The 11,851-nt window shown below is 38.2% G+C and overlaps 1 protein-coding gene across 1 annotated transcript in view; it reads right to left on the minus strand.

Moving 5' to 3' along the window:
* LOC106940349 (thrombospondin type-1 domain-containing protein 7A-like) overlaps positions 1-11,851 on the minus strand; it is a 44,845-nt gene that overhangs the window by 22,216 nt on the left and 10,778 nt on the right. Inside the window, exons 2-3 of the mRNA XM_015023066.1 lie at positions 8,679-8,927; positions 6,435-6,619 (exon numbers count right to left, since the gene is read on the minus strand). Coding sequence (XP_014878552.1) covers positions 6,435-6,619; positions 8,679-8,927 — 434 coding nt within the window. The remainder of the gene's footprint in view (positions 1-6,434; positions 6,620-8,678; positions 8,928-11,851) is intronic.

Below are 11,851 nucleotides of genomic sequence, written 5' to 3' on the forward strand. Positions count from 1 at the left end.
ATGAAAAACACGCCGTGTCCGACTGATCTGAGGTCAGATCGAAGCTACTTCACCACAAAGATTAGGGTTAAGATTCAGGAGGCGGTAAGCTGATTCAGAGTCCCAGCCCGGGGCGATCTTCCTCCCTTTTACATCGTGTCATTTATGTATGAGCGAGAGGAGAAGCAGCAGCTTTCCCTGGCTCTCCGTCTCAGAGGTGTGCTGGGAGATTACCCCCCGATGGCGGCGAAATCCTGCGCCAAGGAGATAAGAACTCGCTCCATGTAAACTCACCAGCCACATACTTTAGGTGCAGCCAGTCGTTGCATCACCGCGTGATTCGACGCAAAAGTATTTCACAGTTTCAAAAGGCTCCTTACATCACCAACACATGAGGACTCCCGTTAGCCTTGTGGTCAATAACGTATGAAAAAAAAACAATCTCATAAGTTAAACATTATTTCATTATTAGATATGAAATGTGTTTTGTCGTTTTGTGCTGGTGGATTTCATCGCACCAGGCTCATTATTATTTAATTAGGACTCGCAAGCAAATCAATCTGACATCTGATGAACAAATCAGACGCAATGCAAATAAACTTCCAGTTCTTTCTTTTTCTGAGTCAAGTCAACATCTGCTCTAGACTTCTTAAACATTTAAAGAAGAATCAAAAGGAGAAGAGCTGTAAAAAATTAATCTGACATCATGGATTTAAATGTCTGATGTGGCTTCTGTTTGCTGATCCTAAATTTAACAGGTTAACTGAGTAATTCAGTATATTTCTGCTTAACAAATTACAAAATGTTCTTCAGAAAAGGGGGTTTATTTACTGAGAAAAAAAAAAATATTTTTATGAGTTTAAATAGTAAAGGAAAAAAAATTAAGTACACCCCAGCTGCTTTAATTAGGTTGTTTCTTCAAACATTTAAGATTTGAAGAAACCTTTAAATGTTTTCTTTAAATGTAGAAAACATTTAAGGTTGACCTATTGTGCTTCATCAATCAATCAATCAATCAATCAATCAATCAATCAATCAATCAATCAATCAATCAATCAATCAATCAATCAAGCAATCAATCAATCAAATTTTATTTGTATAGCACATTTCAGCAGCAAAGGGTTAAAGGGTTAGCATAGATTTATGGTCTATTCAAAACATGTTCATTACATTTTGTTTTTAGCACAATAATCATTCTCAGATAACGAGTTTTGATCTTTCGGGCATCTTCTGACTTTAAATCCAAATCATCTGCTACTGGCCACGCCCGCAAACTCAATTCACACCTGAAAATACCTGCAAATGAATGCACAGATACGCAAACGTACATCTCTGAAAAGCAGAAGTGGATCCTCCTGCACAACCAACAAGAATGCAGCAAGTGGTTTCAACAATAAAACACTCTGCCTCTTCCAGCAGCCATTGTACAGTGAATACAATGATAAAATCAGTTGAGCAAATGTGCTAGAGCTCCACTTTGGTTGCTAGGTAACGCACAGAATGACTCAACAGTTGGGAGGTTTTAGAAATGGCTCATTTTTCAGACACCAAAAAACTTTGACTTGTTACCAAAAAACAACTGGTTTGTTTTTTTCCTTATAGCAGTTGAGGCCCAAATGGAAAAACAAAAATGTGCAAAAAGTGAATTTAAGTCATCAAAGATCAAAATTACACCACCAGACAAACCAAAACATAAAGTTAGGTGGAAATATTGGTATTTGAAAAACCAAATGAAAACAATTCACATAAAAACCAAATTTAGAAAATAACAAAATCAGACAAAAGTTAATATTTTCCAGTTCTTTTTTTTTCCCAATATAAAATGTATGACACAGACACTGCCAGACACAGACAGTGTGTGTCTGTGTCTGGTGAAGTGAATTTTTGGTTAAAATGTTTTTTTTATTCACTGGGTAGAAAATGCAGAAATTTTACTCTAGTAAGAGTAGAAATACTTCATAATAAAATTACTCAAGTAAAAAGTAAAAAGTACTCCATTTATACTACATTTTTCCAAGTTTACTAATGTAACTGAGTAAAGTTACTTCTCAACTCTACCTGAACTGAAAGACAAACTTTCTCTTTATATTATAACTATGTTAGATTTTTTGAAAGATGAAAATTGCAGATAAATCATCTTATGTAATTTGCAAAGACGTCTGTTTACATTGAACTAAAACGTTCTCCTCCATGTTGAGTGAGACGAACATCTTCTGACACATGTTGCAAGCGGACGTCGCGCCTCTCTTCACGTGATCAGAGCGATCAGCCGCCACAGGATTAACCTCAGCTAATGTCTTTAAAACGCTCTTAAGAGGACAGCTTTGACTCTAAGCTGGCTTGACAAGTGTCAGACATGGAGGCGTTTCAGGACTCTGCAGGACGAGTCGCAGCCGGACACAAGCAGACAAGTCCTGGCTGCAAACGACTCGTTTTGTTTCCAACAAGAGGGTAAACGGATCGCCGTGTAAAGCTGGGCAGACACAGGAATTACTGATAAAACGGGCTAAAATTTTATAATTCAGAAAGTTTTTCAGTCCAAGTCGCCAAGAGTGTTCAGTCTAGTTTATTTTAGCAACAGTGATCACTTACTGATTCTGTCATAGATATTTATTTACTTACTTTATTTATTTACTTACTTAATCACGTTGTTCACATTATTAAAAAAGTTCAAGAAATGGTCAAACTCGCTCTAAATACTTTGAAATCTACAAAATATTATATTGTGCTTCAGGATATGGGGAGCCGTTCAAAAACCTACACAGAAATAATCTGGATTATTTAGACTGAAATATTAGAAGAAGAAAAAATAAGGGTTAATTTTTTTATTTCTATTTTCACCATGTCAGTTTCAAACTAAATATTTAATTAGCGAGCTAAATATTACTCAAGTAATTTTTAGATATTGCTTCAAACTAAATATTTAACTTACTTAGTATGCTAACTTAATGTCTACTTTGGAGATAAATATTTTGCTTGCTAACTAAATATTTAGCTGGCAAAATGAATTTTTAGCTTTCAATGCATTTTTATTATATTTCTAGTTCTTTTCTGCAGGCGTTTTGAGCCTCTCTTGCATGATGTGATTCGGCTCACATCATGTTGCTCCGTTTGTAAAACATCACATCTTTTCTGTTAGCTCAGATGTGCTATTCAAATTGTGGCTCTGATTATGAACCCTGCAGGGCACAAGGTGCTAAAACATGTGAGATTTATCCTATAACATATTCTGCACAGGACCGCTGCTGCTGTCGGGCCCAAAATTTACTGCTGCTTTTAGTATAATAATGAAGATCTAGGGCCATTTTTTCAGGGTGCTACAGACTGATTCCACCTGAATTTCAATGAATCTAGAAGAAAAATCCTCCCTAAAGAACAAGAAAGAGGATGTGTCCTTAATATTTAAAAGTGTTTTAGTGCCATGCTGAAGCCAGTGTTGAAGATGAAAAGTAATTCATGCAGAAAAAGCCAGGATTCTGCATAAAGAGATGTACACGTGTATTGGCTGATGATTCAGAGCTGCAAAAAATAAATAATAAATAAAAATGGTAAATATAGGATATTCTTGTTTTCTCCTGGTCATGGTGAGCAAATAAATTATTTTTATAGTACGATAAACATTCACACAAAAATGATACAGCAGATGTATGGAGTGTCTCTTTTTCTTTTGTACACAAACTGCTGTGTCTATATATATATATAGACACAAGAGGAAACTAAGACAACAAACAGGAAGTATTTGAGCGTCAAAGAGAGGATATTATAAACCAGGACTACAAAATAGATTAAAAGAGGGAAAAAAGAGGATATACCAATCTGTTTCCTTCCTCCATTAAAAATGGTCCATCGTCCTGATGTTGACTAATCAACTACCAGTGCTCTCTTTTCCCTCTAAAAGGTGAAATAAATATTTTATATAACCACAAATCATCTGCTCAGAAGGATTGTTCTGATTTAGACAAAGTTTGACCCAATGACAAACTTTTGTCCACTCAAGTTCTAATTACTAATCATAAGATATCACAGTTTAGCTAGCAGCTAGCTCAGTAGCTAGCTAAACAATTAGCTTTTCTGAATGAATTCTAAAGTGCTAATTTATTTGGTTGTTTTGCTGACTTTCAGTTCAATAAAGTTCAGCATCTGTGTCAAATTGTACTATTTGAAAGGCAGATACAATTTGAATTTAAGCTAGCGCTTTAGCATTAGCTTCCGCTAAATACCGTATTAATATAGTGATTTAGAGTTAGCATAGCTAAAGTTTATGACTAGCGCTTTAGGGTTAGCGCAATAAACATTTTAGTTAGCGGTGCCCACTACTGGTTTTGACCATTAGCAATACTGGTTTAAAATGAAAATACCGTTACAACAGAATTTTGCTACCACAGTGAATGTTTTGTAATCATAAACTGGGATTATTTCCCCAGCAGAGACCAGCTTGTCAGATTAGAAAGCTGTAATAGTAGCTGGTGGCCAAAATGATGCCTTCAGGCTTTTTGCCTCAGGCTGTTTGATGAGCATCTTTATTTTCTACATGGAGGCGATACAGAAGATTAATTGAGACAACCTTCACAATATGGGCCTTAATCATATATTCTGCACTCTGAGTTTCAGATAATATATATCAAAGCTAATTTAAATAGCTCTCAGTATTCACTCTGCTTGTAAAAACAACAGCCTGGATGCTTGGTGCATTGTGTATTGTGCATTCAGGCTGCGGAGCGTAATTTGTCCCTGAGATAATTTAATAAAAAGGCAGCTTTAAAATTTATTTAACTTTCTTAATCAGCATTTGTCAAGACACTGGAAAATCTTAATGCTGGATTTAGTGATGCTCTGAATTAGGACAGAAATTAAGCTGTTGCATATTTGTTTAGTATTCAGAGGTTACAACAGTAAACTGTTATGTTTGTTTTTGTCTTACTGCAATTAATGTCTCCAATTTTATATTTTTTTGAGGGTTTTTGGCTTTATGTTGTGAGGAAGTGAGTTTATTTTACCTTAACCTGTCATTATCCAAATAAGTTGTTTGTTTTTACTCTGTTTTTGAGTTTTATCATTTAAAACATCTGAAACTACAAAACTCTCTGATCACGTTGTTTCTAAAAACACAAATAATCCACTACAATCAATCAGTTAGTTTTTTTTTTTAACAAATTACGCTTTTGTCATATTTTGATGACAATGTTGTAGCTTTTCTTATTGTAATATTATTTAAAGTGACACTACAACTTTTGGCTACTCTCCATTTGGTTATATTAGATTACATCAATTTACGCAACATTTGCAGCTATTTGGGAAAACAAATATATTTCATCCACACAAAAATTTAAATCACAAAAAATTACTATTTATAAACTTGTTAGAGCATAAATTGTGGATCATTTTATTTTATTTCAACTGTAAATTTAAAAAAATAAATAAATTTGGTGATTTTTGAGGATGACTCGTCAAATTGTAAAGTTTGTTACTGGTTTCTCAATTGTCGACCGCATGTTGTTTTTTATTACTTTTTATTTTTGTGTTTTTATAATTTAAATCAGAATGCTGAAGACTCCTTTGCATGTTATTGTTTAAATCTGGAAATTTTGCGCATGCGCTCGACGCTGGAGGACAGAAAAAGGATTCTTTTACACGTTATCCGAAGCTGCGTTGCTGCGCTGGTAGAACGATTCCCTTCACCAAATGAAGCCTGGAGATGTAGGAAGCACGGGTTTGGTGCTGCGTTTCCCAGCAAATGGGAAAATAAAGCAGAAAATCTGTTGAACAACAACTCAAAACAAATCTTCTTTTCTCTTGCTCTCTGCGTCGGCTACGCTACATGCAGACGCGTTGCCATAGCAACTGACAACAACGCCGTGATATGTTTCAGGATTCATCAGTGAATCCTCAAACATTTCCCACACAAAGAAAAGAACATTCAGTTCGCTACTGTTTTACGTGTTTAGGCTTGATGTTTATTTTGTGATTATTGATAACTGATCAATAATCAGTTGATAATCAGTAGCTGCCGCTGCTATTAGCTAATCTAACACAGCGGATTAAACACCTGCTCTACTGATGATCTGGCTGAGTTGGCGTTCAGGTCGCCTTTCTTTTATTTTGTAACTGAACCGAATTCCACAGCACATCTACATGTTAAGTTTGTCATAGTCAAGCTAGCGTTACTGACCTACTTCCTTCTTCCTTACTATTTTTTGTTCTTAAGACTTTTTCCTGACCTTGTCATCCAGTTGTAATGTTGACAATTACTAGCAATCACGTTTTCTGTTATATATCAGGCGGACAATTAAGATTTTGAGAACTTAGCAGCTAAAACTGATGCTAGTCACTGTCAGGGAGCAGCTTTTTGCCCTCCAGCAGGGAAACGGGGGCAGGATATTGGACGCGTGACGTCACACTGCAAAAGGTCAATACAAATAAACTGACTTGAAGGATTAAAATGGCCTCAGCTTTACCTTTGTCTTTTTCTTTGAGGTTGTTCAGGTATTTCAGAAGCTCTGCGTTCGCCTGGACACAATAAACTTCCCTCGTCTGCAGGCCTCCGCCGCAGAGCCCAGTCATGTTGGTGCGCCGTCGGTCCTGTTGGCTCAGCAGCAAGTCGACCCGACAGTTGCTCCACTCCGTGGTTCTCCATGTGTAACTACAAGGATGACATGAAGCACCAAAGCAGGACGGGCAGGAGAGTGGGTGTAATAAAGTGTCAAAATATGCACATTTTAAATCCTGCTGATATAAACTTATGTAAATATTATATGTCACATGGTTTCAGCCAGGAAAATAACAGATGTTTAAATTAAAGTGACAATTTCTTTCACTCAAAATCCAGTTTATGTAGCTTCGTTTTAGGTTGAAGTCTGAATAATGAAACTTTTTGTCACTTGGGCCAAAAATTTCATAATTTCTAATCAAATTTTACTGGATCAGCAACAAACTAAAGTGACAACAATTTAAATTTAAAGTAGTGACACATTTTGTAAGAATGGGTGTGGAAATTATTGTATCCCTAAAAATTAGGAAGGATTTTGCACGTTTTCCTAAAAATAAATAAAAATAAAGACGTATATTTTGCACATTTTTTGGTGAAAAAAACTCATCTATGAAAACAGAAGTTTTGTCACTTTTTGGATAAAATTTTATATATTTAGGAATATTTAATGATTAATTAAAAGCAGCTTTGTGTGAGCCAAATGACAAAGTAGACATGTTCCTGTTTACTATCAAAGCAAAGAGAATGCAGAAAAAAATAATATTTTCCATTATATGAACATTTTAATTTGTTTGTAATAACTTTGTGTTGATTAAAAACAAAAAGTCTTCATCTGTACACCCCTGACGTTACATTTTAAAATGTGTAGGAGCAGCAAAGTGTGAGCAGTTTGACAGGAATCCAAATAATCCCTTGGATTGGATTAAAACATATGGCTTCAGTTTGAAGTGGGCTGAAACTGAGCTGTGTGTCAGACTGAATGCAGGAACATCGTCTGTGAAAATTCAAAATAGCCTTACAGTCTCCCTGCAATTGCCTTTACTTTTTGTCTGGCACCCGCCCAGCCACTTATACTAATCTCTATCCATATGCTGACTCTCACACACACACTCACACACACACACAGGCATGAACCACCCAGGAGAGCAAATTATCCTGGTGATACGTGAAAAGGGAGGTCAACAGGAAGCGCGTGGAGCCTGAGCCAACGCTTTTATTTTTCTGTATGGTGCGAGAGCGTGACTGAAATACTGAATGAGTCCCTGCAGTATTTCATAGCAGAGTCTGAATACTGCAAGAAAAGGCAAGGATACCATAATAACTACATATATTTACAGTATAAACTGGATATTTATGTAGCATTTATAAAAAAACACAACCAGTTTTTACATCACAGTCTGAATCAGACTCAACTTTTCTAGTTTTAGGTCAATTTGGATAAAAAAAAATTACCAGACTAAATTCATTTCTGTGTTCAGAGATTTTTTAATGCTTAATTTCTTTAAAGACAGATGCCACTGAGATCACTACGCCTTTAAAACCAATTTGAAAATGTCATAAAGACCCATGAATTTCCACCAACAGATCAGAAGTTGTAGTTTTGACATCAGCAGTGTTAAAATAGTTTTGGGTTTTATTTCGTTGTAGCTTTTTGTTTGACTACTTCAGCTCGTTTTAGTTTTTAGACCGTTTGCTCATTAAATATTTTTGATTTTAGCTTACACTGCAAAAACACAAAATATTATCAAGCATTTTTGGTCTAGTTTCTAGTGCAAATATCTTAGTTTACTTGAAATAAGACAAAAGTGACTCAGTAAGATATATGAGCTTTGTAGTCAATAATTCCTCAATATTGATGAAAAAGTAACAGTTCCACTGGCTGTTTCTGCACTGCCTGCCACTTTTGCCTGTTTTCCCTGTCTAAGCTCAATCATTATATTTTTTTTTAATGCAATTTTGGTTACCAAGACAGGGTAACCATTTATTTGGGATATTTAAAACATTTTCCATTCCCAGTGTTAAATTATCTTGATAAATTTAAGTTTTCTTTATGTTTAAGTGGGTATACTTGCATTAATATTCTAATATTATCATTATTATTTTGGTGGATTATGGCCTCAAAATCACAATATTATATTTTTTTGCAATAATTTCTGGGGGAAATGTAAGTTTATTATTTTGACAGGCTTAAGTAGCATCAGATATAAATTACCTTGCACAGGGAGGAACGCTTCCCCCCGGAGGTTCACAGGACTCCGTCTCCTCCAAGACCGGACACTCTGCGCCCTCGCCAACAGAGAACTGGAGCACCTGTCTTCTCCGGGTGCGGGTTCCCCTTGGAGACTCGGGGTCCGCGCAGGCCTTGGAGCAGGAGCTCCAGTCGGTCCACTCCGTCACCTGGCAGTCTTTAGGCAGGACGCAGGACTGGATGGTCAGCGGCAGCTCCCGCGGTATGCACAGGCTGGGACGGAGAGGACAGAAGACGGGCAGGTGTGAAGGAGGAGGAGGAGACAGAACCAACAAGAGGCACAAGACTACGAAGTGGGAAATCTTCAGGACTGGAAGCAGAAGTCAGAACCCTGAGTTAAAATTTTAAGGTGATCTATTATGCAAATTTGAACTTCCATTTTGCTCTAAGGCTGCGTTCACACTGCAGCCTGAAGTGACCAAATTCCTTTTGTTTTTGTTTTTTTTTGCCTTAATGCGATCTGTATCTGATCTTTTCAGGACAGTCTGAACAACACAGGTCGGATTATTTTCAAATGTGACCCAGGCCACTTGGGTCGATTCAAACGTGACGCGAGTCTGAACGGCCAGGTCGCGTCATTGATATTCGACAAACGTCACTATTTAGTGTCCTAATACGGGCAAGAAAAACAACCACTATGACGGTCTATAATGAGGATTAAGTGGTCATATACTGGCTCCGGATGGACAACAACTTCAAATATATAAGCTAAGCTCCACCGTTAGCCTCCATGTTTACTTCCGCAAACACTGAGCACTTCTTCCTCATCCTCTCTTCCTCCTTCTTCTTCCTCCTCCTCTTCCTCCTTCTTCTTTGCTTAACTCCACAGATTAAAATCCCACTGATTCTCCAGTTTGAAACTAGAACCCTCTACATTTTGACACGACATGATTGGGAAAAACAATCAGCATAAGTAATGTTGCCACATATCTTTAAAATACAAAACTGAAGGAATAATACTGAACTTCTTTTAAATGATCAGGTTCAAGTTTTCATGCTAATGATCCATTTAATATGTTTAAAAAATCTAATCCTGTAAAGAAATGCAGCCTCTGTGGAGAACAAGTGATTTAAAAGCCTTTTGTTCATCAGTTAATGTCATCCTGGTTTTCAAGACAAGTCGCCGCTCTGAAAGTCTGAAACTTTGGCTCCTCAATATCCAGTGACAGAGTATATATATATATATACATTTTCTTTCTGCCTTTAACGCTGTCATTAGCTGATCTTATTAGCATACATGGTGCATAATGAGGTTCACATCAAGAGTAAAACAGGATTCTTTATAAGTCAAGTGTTAAGACAACCACAACAGGCTGTGATTCATTGTTCGCCCACATCTTTAATCATCTAACAACATTTAGTCGTAATGAGTAACCCGTCCTACTTGGGTCTCTTTCCAATCATTAGAAATTTGTTCCAACCAAAGCCGTCTGTTTTCTGCGACTCGTTCTGGAAGTCCTCTCCCTCGAGGCGAAGCAGCTGACGAGCTATTAGTGCTAATTACAGCTCTGCTTCATTTAGAGCCTCTCATTTAGGCGCTACCACCGCACTTCACCTCCAGCATCTCTGATTTTTTATTTTTTTGTATAAATCAAGAAACATGCGAGCTGCGTTTCTTTTTTATCTCGTAGCTCCTGTGTCTTTGCAGATTAAGACACCTCTGCAGGCTTTGAAGAAGCACTGAAGCAACACCGTGAATAATCCTGGGTTTGTTTTTCCGCCAAGCGCACATGGTGAGCTGGCTCGTTTCTGCTTTTGGAGGAAAACAATGGGAAATTTAAACAGTGAACGTGACGCACCGACGGCTCGATTTCTCATTTCAGATGGAAGTTGTTGTATTAAAAAGCCGCTAATGCAGCCAGTGACCCATTTTCTCTCCAATCTTTGGATCCTTTGAGCCTTCTCCGCTTGTTGTCCGCATCCATGGACATTTTGGGGTAGATCTCAAAGTTGGAGGAAGAAGTCATTATTTCTTTATCTCAGTTATTCAGACAGAATGAGGACACAATAATTTCTAGTTAAATAAATAAGCTGATGCAGAGAAAATGCTCATTTTTAAGCCTTCAGGTTTTAAATTTATATTCTAACAATGGACTTTGTATCTGCTGCTGAAAAACACGACTCTGCATCTGTCAAAAGATTAAAGAAAACATGTTTTCTGACTTTTGAGGCTGAGAAAGAAACATTCACATTCATACATTTTGTTTATTTCACTTTAATCAAACTCTGGTTGTCATGAAGTGTGTGGTTGGTGGTGGTGAGGAGAGACGCTGAGACCCAGGTATGGTGAAGATGATGTATTTAATGATAATAAGAATAGCACACAAACAGTCCAAGGCAGGCAGCACGGCAGGAACAAGCACGCAGCTAATAGCCGGTAGCAACTGACCAACAGGACTAAACGAAACAAAACACTAACCAGGACTTTACAGTTCTACTGGTGAATCCGACAGAAACATACACAAACCAGGACTTAAACAGTTCTACTGGCGAGTGATTACATGACGACACTGACTACGACAAACGACGACAAGGACCCGACGAAGAACACAGACACAGGTGGGCTTAAATACACATGGAGGGTAATCAGGTAAGTAGACACACCTGGGAGACAATCAACGGGGAAGACAGGACAGAGACTCACAGGGAAACAGGAACACATTGAAAAACTCAAAAACACACAGAAAACCACGGATCATGACAGTACCCCCCCCTCAAGGGCGGATACCAGACGCCCAAACAGAAAAGTCCAAAAACAACCCAGCAGGGTGGGCGGCGGGGCGACGGCAGGAGGGCCAGAGTCCAGAAAACAGTCCAAAACACAAAACAACCCAACAGGGTGGGCGGAGGGGCGATGGCCGGAGGGCAAGTGTCCAGAAAACTGTCCAAAACAAAAATTAATCCACACAGGAACTGAAAACACAGTAAAAACAGTCCGGGGGCTGCCCACGACACAGGAGGCGGAGACGTAGAGGCGGGTCCGGCGGGCGGCGTCTCCGGCGCAGGAAACGGAGACGTAGAGGCGGGTCCGGCGGGCGGCGTCTCCGGCGCAGGAAACGGAGACGTGGAGGCGGGTCCGGCGGGCGGCGTCTCCGGCGCAGAAACCGGAGTCCCGGAGGCGGGTCCGGCGGGCGGCG

Source organism: Poecilia latipinna, unplaced genomic scaffold, assembly GCF_001443285.1.
Source record: "Poecilia latipinna isolate Pla-1442-1.1 unplaced genomic scaffold, P_latipinna-1.0 Scaffold3190, whole genome shotgun sequence".
Lineage (NCBI taxonomy): Eukaryota > Metazoa > Chordata > Actinopteri > Cyprinodontiformes > Poeciliidae > Poecilia > Poecilia latipinna.